Source organism: Lycorma delicatula, chromosome 10 (genome assembly GCF_047948215.1).
Source record: "Lycorma delicatula isolate Av1 chromosome 10, ASM4794821v1, whole genome shotgun sequence".
Lineage (NCBI taxonomy): Eukaryota > Metazoa > Arthropoda > Insecta > Hemiptera > Fulgoridae > Lycorma > Lycorma delicatula.
Window position 1 is genome coordinate 37261227 of NC_134464.1, and position 26129 is coordinate 37287355.

Here is a 26129-nt window from a genome sequence, read left to right on the forward strand (position 1 = left end):
ATTTTTGTCGCTCCCACTTATACATTCTAATTTCCATCACCAATACTGTTGTTGCGTTTTTATAACTGTCTGCTACTGAAATTTGTAACAAAAATAAATTAATATATAAGAGGTCAAGATCGGAAGAATTTTGGCTTTACCATTGCTTTATTCTGGATTTCATTCAATTTCGCTTTTATTACGCAGTAAAAGTTGTGTATTGTACTTCAGTTCATCCACCCATATTATATAATATACGCTTTATTTTTGCTTTTATCGCTTCACTCTACTCTATGTTTTTTCTCAGATACTTGAACCTATTTATTACGGTTAACTTTTCACCTCGTAGTTTTGTTTAACTTTTACTTTCCTTTTACTGCATATACTGATTTTATTCTGATAATTTTCATACTTGTAAACTTTTATAGTAAGAGAAAATTTACTGAAATATAACTTTCACGTTTTTGGGTTATTTGAATTGGTTTGTGTGTGTGTCTGTGAGAGAGAGAGAGAGTGCGCGCGCGCATGTGTGTTTAGAAGTGTGAGCAAGCTTGCTGATGAAATGAATTACCAAAACTATATTTAAAACCAATAATCAATGAAAATTCAAGAAAGACGTTCCCGAACGAACTTTCTTATTATTTTATACTTTTTTTGTCTTCAGTCATTTGACTGGTTCGATGCAGCTCTCCAAGATTCCCTATCTAGCACCATTCGTTCCATTTCGGTATATTCCGTAAATCCTACATCCCTAAAAATTTGTTTTACATATTCCAAACGTTGCCTGCCTGCACAATTTTTCCCTTCTACCTGTCCCTCCAGTATCAAAGCGACTATTCCAGGATGCCTTAATATGTGGTCTATAAGTCTGTTCGTTTGTTCAAAATCATAAATCTCCGAAAGTTCTTCACCGAGTGCTTTGAAATTTTGACACAACGTTGTATTCGAATTCCACACGTGTTTTTATGTACCTACTACGTACCTCGTATTTATATATCTAAGATGTCACACCTGTGACAGGTAAAAACATGTTTTTTTTTTAAATAGCGCTATCTGTTGGACGTAAAAGCAACACACGCTATTCTAAATATTTTACCATTCCATTTCAATATTTCCGATTTGTGTGGCTGCTATAGACTAAAAAACTACTGGACAGATTTACGCGCGGGGAAAGAGAAAGAAAAAGTAAAAATTGTAATTTACTTATAAAATAAGTTAACATTGCTTTTATTGTAGTGCAGATTTATTTTTTTTATCTATGAAAGTTGTCAACAGTATTGGAGAAACAAATTTACCTTACATAATTTATAGTCCAGTAGCAATATTTGCAAAAAAAAAAGAAAGAAAAAAGTCAAATAATTTTGTTTTATACTTAAAAACGTAAAATTTAAATTACATCAGTAATTCATTGAAGTAGAGAAAATTCAGTTTGCGTAGAGATTGAATACAGATTGCGAATAGGTTGAAACTTGCTTCTTGCACTCAGCATGTCCTGTTACGGGAAACTATCCGCTCCATTGTGCTATTTGCAGTAGTGACAAATACACTGTTTCAGACCAACACCTCAGGTAGAACCATGGCGCATCTGTGTTTTCCCTTTCTAAACTTTGACAATGAATACTAAACATTGTATGTTTATGAGATCTAGATTATACAATGAATTTGCCGCTAAATTAAATCATTTGCAAGCGACGTTGTCAATATTTAATCTCGTTTTGCCCTTCGCTTAAATATCTGAACGCAGTTATTATTTTTTTACGTTGAACACTCCATATAGGGTTTTCTTTTCATTTTTTTTATTGTAATCACGATAAATTTCGGTTTTCAGATTTCAACGGAAATATCCATTTTGACCATCCCTGAATCCATTTGACAACTTTCGGCATGACGTTTGTACCAGCCGTATATATATGTACGTATGTATCTCGCTCGTATAACTCAAAAACGATTAGCCGTAGAATGTTAAAATTTTGAATTTAGGACTGTTGTAATATATAGTTTTTGAACCTCCTCTTTTTATTGGAATCGACTGAACCAAAAGTCTCCAAAAAAGTCCAAATCCAAAAAATTTGGATTTTGGACTTTTTCCTAACTGCAGTAATAAGCTCTCATTGAGAGCTTTTCAACGATATATCATAAGTGAAATTACTTTCATTGGTTCCAGAATATAGCCAAATAAAATTTTAATTAATGAAATATTTTGTTAAAATGGATATTTGGTTAAATATTTGGAAATACTTGCCATAACTCGCAAACGAAGCATTTAAAAAGTATGTTTATTTGAATGTCTATTTTTAGTACTGTTTGCCTTTCTTAGCTTCATTCTTTTGTTACACGTTGACGCCCCACTGTGGTTTCAGAACCACTCGATTGCCAAAACTTATTGTACTGGTTCTTTTAAATTTCTGTTAATCGTTTTACAGTGTTCAATGCTCCTTCCTATATTTGACCCCCATGCCTTATCTGGTCTTCTTCTTGTTTATTTGTTGTTAATGGTTATACTTATCTTTTCATTTTATTTATCTACTTTCTGTTTTCAATAAATTCAGCTTTTTGCAAAGGATATCCGCTTGATTGTGATATGTTTATATGAACTTGAAATGTTAATACGAACTTTTTTCATTATTTTTAAGAGCTGAATGAGTTACGAAAGTCCCGTAAGAACTTCGTGAAACACTCTGTTTATAATTTAAACATAATAACAAGTTGGGGATAAAGTTCTATCTTATTTTAGTGCAAAAGTAAAACAAGTTATTTTATGTAACTAAATATATCCTGTAGTGCTGAGCTGTACGTCTTCTTGTGGTGAGAAGGGATTATTGACGCAGTATACTCACTTAGCCACTAGTTTATTTAGAGCTTGTTTTTGGGGTAGGGTGCCATTTTGCAAAAAATATTTTACAAATATTGTTTTTTAATTGATAACAAATGTGCCAAAGAAAAATAAGACCATTAGGCGAAATCTCGAGATACTGAGGATGTTCTTGCTCTACAGCCTAACTCCCTTGACCTTTTAAGTTGAAAATTTAATGGCATCAATGCCCCATATACAGAAGTAATCTGACCAAGTTGGTCAAGATTGGTCCAGTAGTTCTGAAGATATAAGTTGTTAGACACCGAACATACACATGTTTATTCGAACATCCGGAAAACTTCCATCCGCTTTTTTGGGTTCCTCAGATGTCAAAACGTTAAGTTCCGCTGAAAACAACATATTCCCCGATTGGAATGATAACATACTTTTCCTTCTACAACTATACATCTGCTATAGCGCCAGAGACAAAAGTAAAAATGTATAAAATCCAGCCTATGTATGTTTTTCTTTTAACATTACAAACAGTAGGTTTGTCTTACTTTAAATAAGTTCTTAATAAAATGAAATAGAATAGATGTATATTACGAGTATGCAATTGACGCATAATTTATTTAATATTATTTCAAAGATTGATTACCCCTTCCAAAAAAAAAAAAAAACTATTGAAACATTTATTGTGTATCTATATGCAAATAAAAAGAATGAGAATGCATCATTGATTTTTGGATTATAGTATCTTAAATATAAAGCGTTTTTAATATTTAGTATATCTAAACCGAATTTACGGTAGATTTAATATTCGTATTTGTTTCTTTTTATATCAGTTGTCATGAACCAGTGGAATCAGGTAAAAAAAAAAACTTACGTCAATAAAATATAAAGAAAATTTTATTTTTTATCTCTCTAACTTTTGTAACTGAGATGATCCTTCTATAAGGAAACTTTTTCTTAAGCATATTTCCTTACAATCTTTTCTAAGGAGAATAAAAGTTAGTTGATGATCCTTGAAGAAGGATCGAATTATAAAGAAGAAGATGAACGAGAAGTTAGATTAAAAAGAAAAAAAAATGCGTGGAAAGCGTAGACGACGATCCAAGAAGTATGATTATAAAAATGTAGATAAGAAATCAATAATAACCCACAAAGTACATACCACTTAACCCAATTCTACTTTACTATCGTGATATCATCTTTCTTTAACTTATCAGTTTTTCTTTTTTACGTTAGTCAGGCAGGAATTGATTAATTTTTAGAAAAGAACTCTCGAGGCACAAACTAAAGAATGAAATGATTTAAGTAAAAATCCAAAATAATTTCTTCTGAGATAAGGATAAAAACCTCTTATTATTTAATTATATCCGCGCGAGTGTGTGTATATGTATATGTGTGTGTGTTGGGCTGTAAAATAATAAAATATTTCATCCATTTTTTTTTGTAATGTGATATCTCAGAATGGTCTTTTAGAAAAAAATAATAATTACCGAAAAATTTGTTTTTTCTCTTTGTTGACTAAATTAATCTTTTTTGTTCATTTAATAACATTTTTTATTCAATTTCACGACACACACACACACAGAGAGAGAAAGAGAGAGAGATCACCACCCAGAGAGAGAGAGAGAGTAGCGTGATAATACCACCCAATAATACTACATATACTTTTTTTTCAAAATTGCCTTTACTCCGCATATAACTAAACATCTTTCCAAAATCTACTTTTACATCTGTATTAAGTTAAACATTTTATTTAAATAACTTTACTTTTGAATAAAGATAAATATTTTTTTTTCATGAATAACCTTTTGAAGTTAATATGATTAAAAATAAAAAAGTAAATAACGTTTGTAAGTAAATAAGGTTAAAATTAAAAAGTAAATATCCTTAAAGATGCAAAAATGATCCTTAATTAGATATAACTGGAACATTTTTCAAACATCAACAATTTTTAATTAAAAAATTGAAAAGACTGTTATTAGAATTGAAAGATTTTATAAAATCGTTTTTATGTATTTATTCTTAAACTTTAATTCAACAATAATTTTAAAAGGATTTTATCTTTTAAAATATAACTAAACAAACTAATACAAAGGGTTTATTAAACATCATTTTACTGTTAGTTAAATCGTCTATAGAACTTCTTGTTAACAATTTGGTCCATCTATCTACATCTAAAACAATTTATCATTAGCAGTATGCAAAAAATTTCATTTCTCCTCTAAACATCTCAAATAAGCTCCTTACACATTAGCAGCTAAGCACATTAGCACATAAGCTCTGTAACATTTTTTTTAAATTCATTTTTTAAGTAATAAGAATCTAAGAAACTCGGTAAAGAATTTTTAATCAACATTTAGAGCTGTTGAGTAAAGAGAAAATAATAAATATGAAGACAAAATGTTGAAGGAGAACCATCACATCTTCTGATTTTACAAGAATAAAAAAGAATTAATTGTTTCTGAAGCTAAAACTATCAAAGCTAAAAGGACCCGATATATATGCTTCCAAGACGTTTGGTCCACTCTGTAAAGTCCACTTACGGTAAGGTCCATGAAGTCCAATGTCCATTAATTATTTAGTCCATATTCCAGTTTCGTCCATCGCACTTAGGTCCACTCCAGGTAATATCCATTTACCGTATTGTCCATTAGAAGACCTCTAAATAAAGTCCTTCATATATTTATCTAGCCCATTTACCGAGAAGAATAAAAAAAATAAAAATTTATTTTTTTAAATTTATTTGTATGTATCCCAGAAATGACATATACCTATTAATTAGTTGTTACAGATTTCATTCATCAATCAATTCTGCGGGGGTCACCTTTAGTCAATACGCGACGGCTCTCAGGTAACTTGTCAAGCGTTGTTCGTCCTTATACTGTTGATATAGTTGCACAACTTCAGCAGTGTGTGTTTGGTTTGCTAAATATTTAGCAAACATACACAGGCGGTATATTTACATTTAGACACAGGTGATCTTATGTTAACGTGGCCTTCTAGCAGCCGGGTGATATTTAATTGATTTTGTTGTTGTTCTTCTATCATTGTATCTATCAATCTCCACAGGGAGATTCGTAGATAGAATGATAGATGAACAGATAGGTAGATGAATGAGTTACAGATGAGAGTTACAGCTTTCAAGTCCTAGTAAAGATTTAGGGTAAATATTTCCAGGGGGTGGTATATAGAGCTTCTTTAAGATTAATTTATAACCTACCGGATTGGTTTAGTGGTAAACGCGTCTTCCGAAATCAGCGGATTTGGAAGTCGAGAGTTCCAGCGTTCATGTCCTAGTAAAGCCAGTTACTTTTACACGGATTTGACTACTAGATAGTAAATACCGGTGTTCTTTGGTGGTTGGGTTTCAATTAACCACACATCTCAGGAATGGTCAAACTGAGAGTGTACAAGACTACATTTCATTTACACTCATACATATCATCCTCATTTATCCTCTGAAGTATTATCTGAATGGTAATAACGGGAGGAAAACAGGAAAAAGAAAGAAGGTACGCAAGGGATGTCGTGGTGACCGGTAACGTAACATGATGGCTGTCTTCCTCTACGGGATCACTCAACAGATTTGAGTGCATCTGTTGAGTTCTCATCTGAGATAGAACAACAGACATGGAGTTATATCTCCACGTCTAAGGTGTATATATATTTATTGCTTTTCACTGTTTAAAATTATCGCTAAAAAATTTTAAATTGTGAACGACCAGTTACTGGCTGTTTTTCAAGTAATAATTATTTCAGTCCGGATGGTTGTTTTTAAAAATTAGGAACTACTGGCAGTTTAATTTTTCGAATGAATTGATATAAAATGTGATTTAGTTATATATGATCGATGGAAAGTAAACTGAAGGAAGAAAATGATTAATCGGTACGTTATCATTGATCACTCCGTACACACACACACACACAGAGAGAGAGAGAAAGAGAGAGAGAGAGAGAGAGAGAATTTAGTTATTGGTTTGGACTAATAATCAAATTATTTTGGTAACGCATAAAAAACACAAACATGTGGAGATTGGACCGATGTCCGTTAATTTAAATGGATATCGCTAGATGGCATTCAGAACTCTCTCATTTCTTCTCTTTCTATCTCCGTGTTTTATTATGGAGGTTCTCAGTTACGTCATCAGTTGACGGGGAGATACCCAACGTGAATAATTAGTAAATACTGTCACTTGCATTCAATTTTTTATAATTTCCTTTTTACCAAAACGCATACAGTAGATGCATATGCAAACAGCTTGTCTGTTTCTAACTTTTAACAAAAGTACAAAAAATAAATTCTTAATAATAAGAAATAAAATAAACAGATAATAGAGTACAAATTTCGTATTCCTCATATTGCTGAATAGTAATATAAAAACTATGGAATGACAAGATATAGAACCGATAATCGATAGTTAGAATTGTAAACAATCCTGTCTTTAGTCCTAAATGTTCAATTTGGGTTATCGGTTCGATTGATGGACCAAACGGAGGGTGTGAGGCCTTGCAAGACGTTTGCTAAAATTTCAACTCTTATACTCGTATCTTCGTAATACGTGACCTTAAGATTACTTCTTCCTATTCTCAGTTCTGATATATTATTTATTGTATTTTAAATAAACTCTGCAGGTTTTCTTTTTCAAATACAATCTCATACAAACTTTTATATCGGCCTCTTTAAATTTTAATTATTAGTCGCATTTTCATATTTACCTTATCAAAATAAAATGAATTCTAATAACCATTACTGATTGAAATTGCTATTATTTGATATTGGTTGATAAATTATAATCCATTTGTTTTTTAGTTTTAAAAACACCAAATTGGGCGAGTTCACCGAAAAGATTAATTAATTATTAGATGGATAACAGAAAATATTTGCAGAATTTTTTTTACGAATCTCAGAAGGACGTATAATGTGAAGTTAAATTAAAAAGCAGTAAAAGAAGGTTATAATTTAATCTTTTAAAGGTATATAGTATAAATGAAATTAAATTGTATACCGAACAGAAAAGTGGTTGGATTGTAAAATAATATACTGGTGACATACAGGTACCTTCAAGTTTTACATTATTAAGAAACAAGTTATGATTAACTTGGGGTGTTAAGATTCAACACCCCAAGTACAGGTCAACTAATATGGTTTTTTTTTGTTTCATTACACATTATATGTTGCAAAGTACACATGTTTACGAAATAAAAATAACTTATCATTCGTAATTAAATAAAGTCATAAAAATAAAAAAAATAAAAAAAAAAATATTAATGAAAATTTTGGCTTAGACTGTAAAATTTAAATGCTGTAATAAAAACAAGACCATTATTTCGTAGTTATAAAATTAAATTTATATAATTTTTTTACTTTAAAACAGAAAAAACCCACAAATAATAATCCAGTTATAATATGCATAATTCAGATGTTCCCTGTACTGTTTGTTTAAAAAAAAATGAAAGAAAAACATTATTAATTTTAATATCTGGTGTAATATTAATAATAAAGATAAGTAATGGGTCATACATAACAAGACCTAAAAGAAATATAAATAACAATTTACATAAATTATGTCGACTTTTACAAACTGTAAAAAAGCTTTTATTCCAGTGTCTTTGCGAATTTAAAAAATTTACACATTAAATTAACTTATGTATTCCAACTTTTTTTGTGTATTCTTTTTCACCGTTTGAGATTTTGTTTTAAATCGTTTTTTACAACAATACTTTTTAGATTATACGTAAAATGTAGTATTCGTTTTAACTTGTTTTCTTTTATCCATTCAAAGTGTTATATATGTATATAAAAATAGTGTTAAAACTCGCTTTATAATAACACGAAAATGACCGGTATTATATCACTTCATTCTGCTAAAGTTTTCGATTTATTTATTTTTACTTTTTCGTCTGTATAGCGCTGTAGCAAAGCTACAGCTTTAGAAAGGAAAGTATTGTAATCGGTCCAATTTGGGCATATGCGGTTTTCACCGGATCTTGACGTTTTGACACCTAAAGAACCCAAAAAACCGGATGAAAAATTTTCCGGATGTTAATGTTCGTATATGCGGGTGCGTGTTCGGTGTTGGCCTATGTATCACCTTACATCTTCAGAACTACTGGACCGATATCAACCAAACTTGATCAGATTACTGTTATATATGAGGTATAGATGCCATTAAAGTTTCAACTTAAAAGGTCAAGCGGGTGACTTTGTAGAACAAGATCACCCTCAGTATCTCGAGATTTCACCCAATTAAGGTCATATTTCTCTTAGGCATATTTGTTAACAATTAAAAGATAATAATATCTACAAAAAACCTTTGGCAAAATTGCAATCTTATCCCAAAAAATGCTCTAAACAACTATTATGTTGTGACGTTACAGATGAGCAGTAGAATTAAATAAATGAATAATATTTAAAATGTAAAAAAGTAACTCGATCTAGCTGGTGTCGAATTCGATCACTCGGTACCTGGTACGTTAAGCCTAGAGGCTACACCATTCGGCTGACCGTACAAGCGGAATGTGTTCTATGTAGGTTGTAATTACATTAGTTTAGTTATTTTCGACTGTCGCCGCTAGTACCGCCACACCCGCGCGAATTAAATACGGTATGCGCACGCGCTTTAATTAGAATCATTGAATTAAATAAAATGATAAATATTTTAAATTATGTTGTATGTGTAAGCCGTGCATCAGAAACAACACATTGTTGTAGGACTTTCGCGGAACGCAGCATAGCCACCTGATGGGAAAGTCCTACAACTGTGTTGTCCGCTTTTTTTAAATGAAAAAAAATCAAATAAATAAAGTTTTGATTTTTTATTTAAAAAAGTGAAATTTATACATTATCAAATACATAAAAAATGAAACTTAAACAAAAACCTATTGGTTATTTTTTTTTTTACCAAGAGTGGTGTTTTACTCTGTTAGCAAATTTTATTTCCATGAGTCCTTGCCTTGACCCCTAGGTTTATAGCGGCATGCGAATTACGTAGCAGGATGGTAGAAGGTGACAAGCAGGCAGGCTTTCGTTGCCTGAAAACTGTGACGTTAAAGCTTTGGGCCAGCTTCCCATCACTCAGAAAATTTTATCTACTAAATCTTTCAAAAGTAATCCTCATTTTTTAAAAATAAAAATGGCAATTCGGAAGATGGTTCTGTACTTCAAAAACAATAATAATAACAATAATTTAATTTATTAAAGAAAACAGAAGTGAGTGTTCATGTGGATATCCAGTCACTGCAGCATCACAAGAAATAAGGCCGTGAACGCTGCTGCACATACCGCTCCCAAAGTCGTGGAAGAGGACCTCTCTCATATAACATCAAAAGATGCAAGAGTTGCGGTAACTTCCGCCACCGAAAAGAAGAGGAATATGGAATGGAGAACTGATTCAACAAAATTATATGTATTAAAGGATTCTCAAAAATATAAAGTCACAAAAAAAGAAGAGAAGATGCGTTGTTAAATGACTCACAGGATTGGACACGCAAACCTAACATCGACGTATTTGTTGACTGGGGAAGAAATACTAACATGTGCTGACTATAACACTACAATTACGGTCAAATACTTCTCTCTCACTCTCTCTCTTTCTTTTCTGTTTAGCTCCGAAACCACTGTAAGGTATTACTTTAGGGGATGATATGTATGAATGTAAATGAAGTGTAGTGTTTTACAGTCTCAGGTCGACCATTCTTAATATGTGTGGTTAATTGAAACCCAACCACCAAAGAACACCGGTATTCACGATCTAGTATACAAACCAGTATAAAAGTAACAGTCTTTACTGGGGTTTGAATCTTGGAACTTTGGATCGGTTAAATACCTGCTAATCAAAAGCAAAAATATGAACAGTGAAAAATATAGGTTTATCAAAGAATTTGTGAAGGGTTCTGTGAAATAGAAAAACATTTATCAATACTCTAATTAATATCCTTCATAAAAAATAATTTTTTTATCATATCAGGTCAATAAGAATTTTAAGAATAGCCCGTACATCCCATGTACACGGTCATTTCACAGCCGTATAAGGGTATACCAATACACAGCTGTGTAATCTATGTTTTGTGTATTGTTCGTCATTGCATAAGCCCTTTTCAGCTTTTTTTGTGAGTTTTTAAATTTGTTGTAACTTTTTAGTTTTTGCTTTTTAATGTATTTACCAAGAAAAATGCATAAGGCAATTAATCTTTAACAAATATTTTAGCGGCCTCGGTGGTGGGAGTGGTTGCGTCTCGGCCTTTCATCCCAAGGTTCCGAGTTCGAATCCCGCGGTCAGGCATGGCATTTTTACACACTAGATTGTTATTCAACTCATCCTCATTCTTTGAAGTAGTATCTAACGGTGGTCCCGGAGGTTAAAATAAAACAATAGATATTTTAGCGGGTGTACTGTATTCTTCGATGCAGTTGCCATTACTAACAGTGCTACAGAAAATTTTACAAAGGAATTGCTAGCAATTAGCTTTGAAAATCTTTTGAAGAATTAGTTCCAAATTTAATAAATTATTAAATAATTTAGAAGTGTTTTTGTTATGTCATTTCATGCTTTCGGTCAATAAATTCTTTCTAAATACAGTAATTAGCAAAAGCACTTTTTCCTCATTGCTCCAAAAGTGTTTGTTATTATGTGTATATACTCCTGTTTCTATGTGTGTGGGTTACATAACTTACAAATATTTATTACAAATTTAATATTCATAGAATAAATTCCAACTGGAAGTTTATTAATCCGACTAGAAGGTATAGTATTCTTTACACAGACTGTACGGAAATACTAATTTATATTATACAGTAGCCAAGTTGTAGTTAAAATCGTTTTAAACAACTTCAAAGTTATTTAAAATTAATACCGTTTTAAATAAACATCATGTCATCTCTATTATGATTAAAAACATTGAAAATGAAGATCATAATTCAAATTTATTTACTTTCATTTTCCTAAGTAGATGGAGATCAGATGAAAAGTGTCTCAAATTAAAGCACAACTCATTACTCTATTAAAAATATAATAATAATAATATTGCTTTTTTATTTTATTTATTCAAGTATACATAAATTCATGAAAGTTTACAACTATGCGTATAATGTATTTTTACAACACCACTAATTAGCTAAATTAGCGTTCTGTGTGGAGATTTACAATAATAATTTAGATTTACAATAAATTTGAAAAAGGATCAAATTATTGCATTTATTTATAAGTATCTGGGAGGAACCCTTGGACTCCACTGTGTTTCTTATTCTCATGGTTGTGGGAATAATACTGATAAATCTCCAAACGAATTAATTTGACAGGGCTGTTGTAGGCTCTTATATACACAATCTTTAGATTTAGGATGATCTCCATTCAGCAGTGTTTCAAGTTCCTTCACGGTTCTTGAATTGGAGGTAAATGAACCTTTCCTGTCAAAAAATCTTATCCGTTTTGGGGTATGACAGTACCCATTTCCATTTCCGAGTATGACAGTATAATCATTTCTGTCACGGTGCTATGTTACGATTGGAGTATTTAATCCGTACATTATAGCTTAAGCCAATTCTATTCTTATGTGGCCATGTTAGCTCTAAAATGACATCATTATGAACTCGTCTGCAGCTAACCGAGAATCGCGCACTTAAGCTGGTTCAGAAGACCTAGATACTCTCTTTCTTTTAGCAAACTTTGAATATTAAAAACGGTTACTTCTTTTTCATGAAGGCATAATTTTTTTTAACTTTTGACAATCCAGTATCGAAATCCTTACCCCGTAGGTGAAAGACCATGGTTACGACCACCCCTTCCTTACGTAGCCGTCATGGGCTTTACCGGAGATCATCTTCAATACCTCGGTTATGACACCTTTCAGTCTTAACCTCATCCAGGATGCCACCGATGTGAATGCCACAAGCAACATTGGTGTACTATTAATTAAGAAGTCTAATGAATAAAACAAATATCAAGGCTTAAATAAACAAGATTGAAAGACTAACAAGTAAAAGAATTGAAACTAACCACTCGGAATAGGTTAATTGAGTTCGACATACAACAGACAAAATATGACGAAAATGATATAACACTAATGAGACAAGAACATAAAATAAAACACAATAAAATAAATCAAAAGAGTAAGATAACTAACACAAAAATAACAACAATAAGTAACGATCGACAAACCGCACAGAAACAACCAAAACAAAACAGAAAAATCACAGGCGGACCCCTAAATTCCTTCGGTAATTCTCTCTTTTGCCAAGTAAATGATAAATTTTCTACTATCATCCAATCGGCCTTACTTATCGAGTTGATATGGAGATCAAGTGTCGACCCGATAATATCCAGCCGACAAATGGTCTCCGTTAGCATCAATTCGTACTTTGAACACTGATAAAGGACATGGTCCAATTGTTTGCACTGCGGACACACGCCCGAGTCCGCCAGGCCGAACTTCTGAAGTCGGTCCCGAAAAGCCCCATTGCCAGAAAGAAACTGCGTCACATATTTATTAGGGTGTACCCAAGAGGCGTTCTGCAAACCTACAACATTTGGATGAGATCATGCGTATACTGCCTATTCTCTGCCTATTCACATCCCATCTGGCTTGCCATAAGGCGTTACCATGTTGTTTTATTTCCTGAATTTTTTCTGAAGTCAACTCTCCTGACTTCTTGGCAACACAATACCAAAATAACTAATCAAAACCATAAAAGTACAATAAATATATTATTGTATTATGTATTTAAGCTAATTGCAATAATAATAATTTAATAATAACTATAAATTAAAATATTTAAAAGTATACAGATCTGAACTCAGAAATCGCTTTGTTTTACCATGGTTAACAGAAATAAAACGAAGTAAAAGGATTAATAGTTTTTTTTTTTTGTTTTTTTTAATGAATAAATTTAATATCTTTAGATGGCAACTTTGTATTCAAGGTTAGCATTTTGCACTAGTGTAATTTCAATATCTACCTGTTTTCTTCTGATTGTAACAGTTAAGTCTTTTCCAAAAATTAATATATTTGTTGCAGGGATATTTTTGTGTTATAAAACTTTTAAAAATGTAAAATGAAATTGAATGTAAAATGTAAAATGAAACTTCAATGGAAATTTTCCCAAACTGCTATCCACAATGAGTGATCAGTTATTATTTCGTTGTATATAAAAGGTACGTTTTCAATTTATGACACCCAAACATTCATGCCCAAATTAACCCAAAAATAATTATTATGAAAAAAAAAATTATGGGAGAAAAAAGTAAAAAAAATTTTTTTGTCAAAACATTTTTATTTCGATTTTTTCAATTTTTTTTTTTTTTAATTATAGGAATGTAAAATTATAATTTTACATTTATGACAGTATATTTTAAAAATGAAGAGCTCTGCCCCCCAAATTCCCCTGAACTATCATTATATTTCCTTGATTTTGGACATAAAAATAATTTTAAAATTAAAAAAATTATTTTTTTTCCGCCAAATAAGTTTTGAACATGATAAGAACTCATTCAATATACCATTTAAATTTATTTATCTTATAAATATAATTTAACCAAAATTTACCTACGCTCACCTCGCTCGCTAACCGTAGCTAATTAACACAGTAATATTTTGAGTATTTAAATAATAAATTCAGTAATTATTGCAATTATTTTATTTTATTTTTTTTGTTTTTGTTTGTTTAACCTCCGGTACAACTGTTAGGTATTGCCCTAGAAGAAGAGGTTTGTAGCGTTTATGAAAATGCCTTGCTTGACCGGGATTTGAACCCGGGACTTCCGGATGAAAAGCCGAGACGCCACCAATCGCGTCACGGAGGCCGTCAAATATTTATTATTTCAATAATCTAAATATGACAATTAGTTGAGGTTAGCGAACGTAAGTAAATAAACTTTTGTTAATCTAGAAGGTATAAATAATATGAACAAAACAAAATCCCAGACTAATCGTTTCTATTAACCGTAAAAGTTTGATGAGAACATCAAAGAGCATTTAAATCTTTTTATTAATTTGCTATGAATAAAAAGAATATATATTCGTTATTTCCATTAAATGTAATGTAATTTCATTTAAAAAATGGTTTATTTTTCCTTATGTAACAGAAAACAAGATATATGCATAAATAATCGTCTAATATTGTTTAATTTTATATGAATTACAAAAGACATTATGAATAGGTTTAACGAAGTACTTGAATTTTATACAAGGCTTAAAATCTTGTTGAAATATCCATTCTCATTGTTTGCCATTTTTTTTTTTATACATGCCTACTAGGTTTTATTATAAACAAATGGAAAAATATGAAGTATAAAATGATAAAAATGAGAATATAAAGTAAAAAGTACTTCACGGTATATACGTGTACAACGAACACCAACATAATTCAATGTAACAAATGCATAACTTCTGTATAAACAAATACAATAACACAAAAGAAGTAAATTTATTAGCTTAATAATTATTTCTGTAATTCTTTTATGTAAACAATATTAATTTTACGCGAGATGTATTCTAAAATTTATTTTATGTATTGTAATAAATTAACCAGTAATGATTTTATTATTATTTAATATTATAAATACCAAATAAAAGTAACAGTTTGATCGAATGTAGGAAGGAAATCAACAGAAAAAATGTTAATTATCATTATTAGGTATTTAAAACATTACAATCAAGAAAACTCTCGGTTTGTTTAAAATTTAGATTTAATGAGATTAAATAATAAATAAAGAAGTATTAGGAGAATAACAATTTGGTTTTAGGAAACGTATAGGATCAAGAGAAGCAATTTTAGCACTCAGATAAATATTAGAAGGAAGATTAAAGAAAACCAAACTGACATACATGGCATTTATAGACTTATAAAAGTCATCTGATAACGTAGACTGGAATAAAATTTTCAGAATTTAAAAAAATTTAGGGTTCAAGTATAGAGATAGAAAAATGACTAATGAATATAAAAACAGGAAGAGAAAAGATTACAGAGGTAGAAGAATTTTGTTATTTGAGATACTATAGATGGAAGAAACAGGAGCGATATAAAATGCCGTATAGCATCGGCGAAACGAGCTTTCAGTTAAAAATATAATTTGCTTGCATCAAAAATTAATTTAAATGTCAGGAAAACATTTTTTAAAGTATATGTTTGAAGTGTACCTTTATAAGGAAGTGAAACTTGGACGATCGGAGTACCTGAGAAGAAAAGATTAGAAGCTTTTGAAGTGCGGTGCTATAGGAGAATGTTAAAAATCAGATGAATGGATAAAGTGACAAATAAAGAGGTGTTGCGACAAATTGATGAAGAAAGAAGCATTTGGAAAAATATAATTAAAAGAAGAGACAACTTATAGGCCAGATATTAAGGCATCCTGGAATAGTCGCTTTAATATTGGAAGGACATCTAGATAGGAAAAATTGTACAGGTAGGTAACGTTTGGAATATGTAAAACAAATTGTTAGAGTTGTAGGATGTAGGGGGTATACCGAAATGAAACGAGTGGAACTAGATAGGGAATCTTGGAAAGCTGCATCAAACCAGTCAAATGACTGAAGGCAAAAAAAAAAATTAATTAATTAATTTACATATAAAATTGTAATTTTCTCTTCCTTTCGAGAAAAATATGTTTTTCGATTTATTTAATCTATCTACTTCTACAGTTGTACATTTTAAGAAACTGCAATTTACATTCATAAAGTTAAATAAAGCTATAGGTAATAATCGGTCAAAAGTTTGGGTATGGGTTTTATTTTGCAAATCTTAACCGTTTCATAACTGCTCCAAACGAAAAAACAAACAATTCCGGAAGGATTTATATTGTCCTGTTTTTTAATAACCAGCTCCAGACTACCTGAACATTAATACATATTTGAAATTTGGTAAAAATATTCCTATGTCCAGTGATCATAGGTCCGAAAACGCATATTTTTCTGTCTGTCCGTCATTTTGCGTTTTTAAAGAAAAAAATTAATTTTCAAGAACGGTTGGAGATAACGTAATAAAATTTTGTAATTTATTTTTAACTAAAATTTTTTAATAGGAAAAAAATAACGATACTCAGTTGACAAATTTTAAAATGGCGGTCGTTTCAATTTTTCAATCTTAAATATCTTAGGAATTATTATATTTATTTAATTGTGTTGTATAATAAAAAATTATGAAGAATTTCTTTTGAACAAAACGACAACTTCGTCAAAAATCCGACGACAAACAACAGAGTTATTGCAAAAAGTAGGCCTAAACCGATATAGGCCCATCTTGTTTTTTTGCATTATCGCGACTCATTTGATAACTAAATCAAATTTTTTGATTAAAATTGCTAATTTTAGTAGAAACTACGATAATAATCGTCGGTCATTCTCATTCTCTTCCGAGGATTTTCCCTGTTAGCCTCCGGAATCACCTTGCGGTGAATCCGAGGCTAACAGAAAAATGAGATAGCCAGAAAATGCCAACGTACTGCTTTTTGGAGGAAATAAGATTTTATTTCCCTTTCACATAAAATTTTTTAACGATAAAAAAAGATATAATCTAAATGATAAAAATAAGACCGCACGAAAATAACCCTTTCTTTTTGGATATCCGTAGGCTAACTGCGACAAAATAATTCGCTGAAAGTCTAATTCGTGATACAAAGTTAAAACATAAAAAAATATGTTGTGCTTTTTTTCAATGTAAACATCGAAATGAATGTGTATTTAAGAAAAAAATAATACACATTGGGGTCGCTCAAATGGTAGAATAAAAAGCATAAAGGAACTGCCAGGCCCCACGTAAAATTCTATTACATCGAATTCATGTGGCATCGCATGATGGGGAACGAGAACCTTTTCCAGAAAATACTTGATGAATAAGGGACACCTGGCAGCCAGTAGTTTCTATGTTGTAGTCAGTTAGTAGATCTTCTTTGACTTTTAACTTAAGTAATCCAGTAGCTCGTAAATGAAAATGAAAAAAAATTCGTTCCAAAAGCCACCGATTTGAAGAGAAAACTGGTGACGCCGATATTTGATGAAAGTATCAAAGTCTTTATGAGTAGAAGATCATTGCAATGAGAATGGTTAAATAACGTTACAGATAAGCAATATTATTAAAAATTAGTATTTTTTATTTTAGTTGCACATCCGTTCGGTTTATCTATTTAAAAAAAAACGTTTTAAATTAGAATTTTTTTAAAAATATTCTTTAAATTTTAAATTGTTTGGCTATGTAAAGTAAATGATACTAATTATTTATTCCGTAAGAGTTCTAGGTTTTTATGTTGTGACATTTTACGATGTCATTTGCTATAAACAAAGTGAATGATACTACTTCTCTTGTGGAATATCTGATTAAGATAAAAAAAATAAATCTGCTACCATATCCATTAGCGTAAAATTAAATCGAGAAACGTGACGTGACGTAAGTGTGTGTATATAAAACAAGTTTTCAAATATTTTTTATTATTTAAAATCATTTTGTTTGCTGCAAGCTTAAACAGAGTGATTCACGCGCGCGCACACGCGCGCGCGCAGTGAGAGAGAGTGTGGAAGAATATGACGATTTTTGCGAACCGCCTATATAAATTTTAGGGTTGAAAATAGAGTATCTTATAAAACATAATTAATGTAATTTATTTCATTAGTCAGATTTTTAAAGTATAGCGTTTGACAAACGATTTTCGTAATTGATAATTACTTTCTAGTATAGCGATATACTCATACGCTGCGGGAAAGTCATACCTCACAACTGTAGGGGGAAGGTATAAAGATCGGTCAAAAAAATCTAAAAAAACTAATCTTTTTTTTAATTTTATATCTTAAAGAGCATTTAAAAAAACATTTTTTTCTAAAAAAAAAAAAATTTAAATAAATTGTAAATAAACAGCGAAAAAAGTTATTATTCTAATGTTCCCAAGTACGAAAATTCTAACTTTTATCAAAAGGGCGTTTGAGCGTGTGTATGTACGTACGTATGCAAGTTGGCCTGTATTTCGTCTTATAACTCTGGGACTAATTTACCGATTTTCATCAAACCTGGTAAACAGGTACTAGGCTCGGGGGGGGGGGCAAAAAATGTATTAGATTTTTGAAAAATTACAAAAAGAGATGTGTTTTGGACGAAATAAAATTTCAAATCTTTTCTGGCCCATTTCAGTCAAAAACGTTTTCTAAAAATAGTTGATTTTTTTTTTTATCAAGATCCCAAATTACAAAAAATTTGTTATTAATATTCACCCCCTCACCAAAAAATTAATTTTGAATTTTTTACCTACATCGTACTTTAGAAAATGATTTAATGGGAGTTTTTTGTATCTAGATTTTGTACATAACTAGGACTTAAAACCACTATAAAATTTTTGGTCCATTCTACTCAAAAAAAAACTTTTTTTTAATATTTAAATTTTAAAAAAGTATGGAAACCTCCAAAATGAAAAAAATATTCACAATTTAAAATTTTTAATGCTCAAAACGTAATTTATTAAGCAATAAAGATACTAAAATAACTTAATACCTCCCTATGTGGGAGCTCCCGAATTTAAAAAAAAAATCGAAAACTTTTTTTTTTATTTCGATTTTATTTGAAATTAATTTTACTGAATATTTTAATCAATAAACAATTTCCCTTGATGTTCGGGATCCCCCAAATGTTCGGAGAGTCAAAAAAATATTTTCTGAATCTTAATGCCAATATACTACTTTATTTTCATTTATTTTATGTAAAATATTAATATTTTCACAGCACTTAATATTGTTGGATTTTTACGTTCGTAAAAGCTGTATTTATAATTTTTATTTAAAGTTAAACAAATTTTACTTTACTACGTAATTTTATTGTATTATTCCCATTTAAATTTTTTGCTGAATATACGTCACAGCGCCGGAAAAAATGTTGGTTTCCCGACAACCTTTTACCGGTTTTTTTTTTCAACCTGGTTTTCCAAATTATTAATGCAATTTTATAAGAATTTTATTATTTATGTTTTAATCTTCTTAATCACGATTTTCAATTCTTTAATTGATCTTAGTTTCGTTTCTTTAACTTTAATATAACCTCCCCCCAATAAAGCTCACATATACATTTAACTAAACGAAACTAAGTTCAATTAAAGAATCGAAAATCGTGATTAAGTAAATTAAAACCTAAATAATAAAATGCTTATAAAATTGAATTTATAATTTGAAAAGTCAAATTGAGAATATATTTTCATTCGTAAAACTTGATCGATCAATCAGGTAACATTGTTTGTAAAATATCCATAGATATTCCTGTTCCATGTTGATATTTTTTTCATGGAAAAACTTATTTTCTTTTTTTTTTTGTTCAACAGCCAGTATATTTACAATCTGCTCCTTAAGTAGAACCATAAGTAAGACGTTTGATAGGAAGCAGATGATAAAGAGTTAAAGAACTCCCATAATAAATAATTCATAATAATAGTTATCAGTAATCTTAAAGTCCATTAAAAAATATATTTCTGCCAACACTTCATAGTTCACAAAAACAAATATTAACAAATAAAAAATAAAAATAATAGCACTAGATTTGGCGATAGTAATTGCAAACTGTCATACAGCAGTCCCTTAGTCAAGCACGTAGAGACGTTTCAACCTTCGGACGTCCCTCCTGTTATCAAGCAGATGGAAGAACATGAAAATTATTCACTTTTATTTTTTATTTATTTTTGGTTCTTTATATTTTTACTTCCTTGTACGAAATATAGAAAGTATTGTGATATTGAAAAAGTCGGTTTTTTTCAATACCGTTGAAATCGATATTTCAACGGAAATATCCATTTTGACCATCCTTGAATTCATTTTGACTAGTTTCGGTGTGATGTCTATATATACGTACATACGTATCTCGCATAACTCCAAATCGACTACTCGTAGGACGTTGAAATTTTATATTTAGAACTGTTGTAATATCTAATTGTGCACCTTCCGTTTTGATTGCAATCGACTATTGCTTGAAAAAAGCCCAAAATATAAAGGATACGGATTTTAACTTTTTTTAAATCTTAATTTTGACTTTACGGTGTAGAATAATCGGTTTTTATTATTGGATTAATAAATCCAATTAATAAAAAAAAAATTGTTTACCATTTATTGAGTAATCAAGGGACATTTACTCTAACCTAATATTTCAGCTAAGATTATTGAATTAATAACTGTATAAATATTTTATGTTAATAAAAACTAATATTTTGCAATTGTGTAACTGTCCACTTTTATTAAAGAATTAGAGGATCGTATCACACTTTCAAATGAAATAAGTTTAAATGAAGTGTAGCAGCTATGTGCATATGTAACTTAATAGACGTACAAGAAAGTCATGTGGTGTCCACATTAACATTTTTAGATTAGGTTTAGATTTCTGTTTTTGATTTTAAAAATACTCCAATGAAAACTTTCTTTTTTCAGTTGAACAGTGTTTCTTAGATGCATCCTGACTATTTAACAAAAAAAAAAAAAACTGTTTATCATATTGCTCGAAATATCTTTACACATAAAATTTTAAATAAGGTTATTTAACAATTAAGAGATATTTATTTCACTCCTATTTATAAATAATCGTTTTTAACATGTTTCTTTTATACTTTTTCTTCAATTGATAATTTCTGTTTCCTTTCTAATAAATTTTCCTTGGTTAGTATATCACAAAAATAATTTATGCTCAAACGAGTCTTGACACCATTCAATATTAGAAAATAATATTACAAAAATTGTAAAAACTTGCTTTATACTTTTTAGTCATATCTTAATCAAATTATTATCATACATTGCATGAATTTAATTAGTAAATTAATTTGGATTTCAAAAGATAACATCATATATTGAAATTTCTAATATATTTATAAAATATCAATTTTCAATTAAACATTTACTGTAGAAAGTAATGAAAAAAATTGCAGATTTTGGAATTTTTTACACCCGCACCGTTACTTTAATCTTGTACGGAAGGATTTTTGCAAAAGTAATGGTGGAATTATTGTATTGTCACCCGACCTTAGTAACTGTGCAAAATTTCACCAATCTGCAATGTCAGAAAGTATGTTAAATTAGGGATAAGAAGATTTGAGGGCAAATATGAAAAAAAAAAAAACATTGTTTGTGAGTTAAAGAAAATTAGATAAAAATATCTTACTATGTAGGTTAATTACAACTTTATTGGATATATCCACATAAAATTTCAGGAGAATGAATCCCAAATCAGTAAATGATGATTAGAAGTGAACGTTTTCTTCACCAAGAAGGCTTTGATTGTATTACTCATTCTTTAATAGTAATCTGTATATTCATAACGTAATCGGTTAAATTAGCCTTTTCGGTAAGATACACAAATAAAATACAATTAAAGTATGGAGTCCGTATGTTTTATTTATGTTTTGTATTATTTATTATGTTTTATTATTTATTTATTTGTATTATTTATGTTTTCATAAATAATCATCCAATTCGTTAAATGTGGTGAAATAAAAATCTTAAGAATGTTTTTTTAATTTTAAAAATTAAACTTACTAGTAATCTTGGGTAATAAAATATCTAAAAAGTTTATGTCTGCGAATATTGGAAGTGTTAAAAAAATTAGTATTTTCTTTATATTGAATAAATTTTAATCTAAAAGAAAAAATGTTATCATGAAAAAGATGAAAAAAAAATTGTTAAATCCACAAATTTTTAGTAGTAAATAGAGTTCAATAAAAATTTCATTTGAAAAAGAACAAAAAAAGCTTTTGTATGAAATCCTTCCGTCCTTGAAAGCCTTCGTATGATTATCTATAAATTAATCTATTTTTATTTTTTAAATGAATTTCTTACAATTGACATTTTTTTGAGTTAAAAGGATGGTAATAAAAGAATTTTTCTACCATAACTCTTTATCGTATAATAAAAAATCCTTATATTTTGATTATGTAATATGTGGAAAGAGAAATTTATTTTTATTAAAGTGGAATTGCTTTTTATTTTAGTCCAAATAAGCGTGATGGAATGTGCTCGCCTAATCATATATTTCAACGACTTATCCCGCTACCAATAATAAAAAAGAATATTTGTTTATGTCAATACCAAACAAGTGGAACGAAATATATATATTTTTTTAAAGAAATAATCATTCCTTACTGAAAAAAAAGTTATTTTTAAAAAATATCCGTTAATTTTTTAAATTTATCCAAGATTCTTTAAATGTTCTATCAACAGTGATAAAATGCTAATAATTTTTAGAAATTTCTTTATTTTTTCACATTTCATACTAAGTAAAAGGAATAGATTTTCTGTAGTTTCCTTACATTAGGTTTTGTATAATAAATATTAATATTGAAATTGAATGAGATAAAATAAGTTTATAATTGATTTTAATCATAATTACGAAGCTAATTATCTATCTTTTAAACTCAACGATTTAATACGGCTAACACAGGCCGTATTAAGCCGGGTCAAAGTTGTCTAAATTTTCCTTTTTTTATTTTTACTTTTATTTCTGAACAATAAAATGTCAAATTTTAATGATTTATAATAAAATGTTATAACAAAATCGCATTATGCAAATTAGAATTAACTAATTTGATGGCGACAGAATACCTTGAATATTAATGAAGCGATTGTATTTTGTATGTAAAGCTTATTGAACCTCCTGCCTGACTTACTGTTTTGCTCGTGTTCTTGCACCTGATCTTACTTCTCCTGTAATAGTAGTGGTGGTAGCAGCAGCAGCAGAAGCAGGACATGAAACAAGGCGTCTTCTCTAATGAGTTGTCTATCCTGAGGGACTCTTGTGCTCGTTATTTCAGCGCACCCTTTCTCTCCCTTGTTCTTACTTTACTCTTTCTACACTTTCATCACCCTTCTCTCCTTTCTGTAGATTGAGGTCGTAGATGAACAAAACAAAAATAATTCTCTTCGTAGTCATTCTGTCCTCCTCGTACACATTTATTCCCCTCACTTATTTCATCTTTCCTTCACTTGATTTGATGTAATTTCAGTTACTTTCAAACTCATTCAACGACCTCCCACTTCGTATTCGATAACATGCCGTAGGGGATTTTTCTAGTTATATCTATATGTGCTTGTGCGTATTACATTTTCACAATTCAGTTTTGATGAACGTGTATATTTTCCATACAAGAAATATTATAAGATTATATTCTTCCTGATTTTATTATTACCACTTTTTAATTTATTTTTGTAAGCCTAAAATAAATTTTCTAAACTTTATTTAATTAAAAAAATTTTAATTCATGTTTTATTAACTTTTTTTTGTCAGCTATTTTTCATGAATTATTTTTATTATTTCATCTTCCTTTATAGTATTATTCTTTACTATTACATCAATATAAATCATAAATTAATTATCATTTTAAATTATCTTATTCAATTTTTCTAGATTTTTTTGTAATTGTCGAAGTATTATTATTGCATTTTATATTAATATATTTTTTCTAAATTATATTTTTCTGTACAATAAATTTCTTACTTATTTAAAATGTTAATGCGATTTCGCCACATTCTTATATATTTTGTTTTGAACTTATACTTGTAAAAACTTTATTTGTTTTGTTATAAAGTATATTTTTTATCAGCAATTTAACAAAGTTAATTATTGAAATCGAAATAGTGTTTTATGACTCTAAGTGCTTGTAATTTACAACAAACAAAACCATATAAAATCAAAGAAATATGCTTATTAATTTGGGAACCGATAATTTCAATGTGACTTCACTTTTATCCTTAGGAGTAGATGATATCAAGGTAAAAGAAATATTTCGTTATACATATAACTTCATGTTTGATGTTTTCGAAATGTTTCAAAATGTTTAAATTAGCTCTGGAAGTATTTCCGGAAAATTCTAATTACTGTATATAATTAATATATATATTCCAAAAGTATTTAAAACTGATAGAAATATTGTTTTGTTTAAATGGTTACAATATCAAACTTAGACTTAGACATTATTTTATTCTTTAATGTATGTTAGGGTTAAAAAAGATTTCAATTTGTTCTAGTTTGTTGAAAGACTACACTTCATTTACATTCATATATATCATCCTCTGAAATAATACCTTGTGGTGGTTCCAGAGGTTAAACACAAAAAGAGAGATCTCAAATTACATTAGAAACCACCAACTTTACTCCTTATTTTGGGTTCTAAAAATTATAGTATGGCTATTGTATATTAGAGGAGCTGAAATCCGAGTGAATTCTTTCGTTAACCATAACTCAAAAATAAACCGCTTCCAGACCTATGTTTTTTATGAACTATTTTCATTATTTTCACCAGTAGAAAATGTTCTAAACGTTTCTTCGTGGGACACTATATAATTACACTGTATCTATTATATATTTAAAGGAATTTTTTTCCTGTGTAGTACTTTGTTCTAGGATAGATTATATTTATACTCTTGCAAAGGAGGATATTCAGCTGATCAAGATATAAGATAGACTGTTCGTTTTAAAATTAATTTATCTTAATTCAATTTATATTAAGGTTAAAAAAAAAATAATAAATTGAAAACTTACCGTCCAGCGTGAATATATGGTGTGCGTTTTTGGATTTGATGAAACAGCGAGCTGAATTTCATTACTTTTGATTTCTATTGGTGTTGATTCTCTATTTGTTGTTCTTAATAATGTAACTGTTGTAGGTAACTTTGTTGTGGATGTTGTTGATGTAGTTGTTGGCATTGTTGTTGTCGTCGTCGTTGTTGTTGTTGTTGGAGCTTCTGTTGTGGTTGTTGTAGTTGTCGAAGTTGTAGTCGATGTTGTGGGATGTGTTTGTAAATGTGGGTGCATTGTGGGTAATAATGGATGAGGATTTATTTGATAAGCGTTAAAACGACCTGGTGAATCTTTAACTGGTAATAATGCTATAAGGTGTCTACCTTGTAACGGTAGTGGTGCTAATGAAAACGTATGTAATCTTAATAAACCTGGTAATAATACCGCTGCAACTACTATACCACATCCTAAAATTAGTGTTAATAATAATAAGAATGCAGTGCGTCTTGGTGTTCGTTGAGGTGCTGTTGTCCCCAATACCCGATACTGGAGTACCGCTTCACCACGGCGTACCGTTTTATACATATCACTTTACAGAAATTTTTTTATTCAGTTCGTTATTAATCACTTCATTTCTTAACACGATCAGATCACGTATTTAGAGATTTTCAATCTGTAAATTAAAAAAAAAATTATTAGGATTTAATATGACAAAAAAATTAAAATAAATTAAAAATACTTAGCTACATTACTTTTAACATATTTACCTTAAAAGGATTTATAGGCTAACTAACTTGATTTTACGGATAACTATAAAATAAACAATCATAAAAACTAAGAGTGATTTTAAACGATTAACAATTAATTGTGAAAGGAATGAAAGTGACGTCA

At 29.5% G+C, this 26129-nt stretch overlaps 1 protein-coding gene across 1 annotated transcript in view; it reads right to left on the minus strand.

Moving 5' to 3' along the window:
* Nucleotides 1–25823, minus strand: part of LOC142331781 (uncharacterized) — a 416977-nt gene extending 391154 nt beyond the window's left edge. Inside the window, exon 1 of the mRNA XM_075377877.1 lies at nt 25260–25823. Within this exon, the coding sequence (XP_075233992.1) occupies nt 25260–25823 (564 nt within the window). The remainder of the gene's footprint in view (nt 1–25259) is intronic.
* Between the last annotated feature and the right edge of the window lie 306 nt (nt 25824–26129).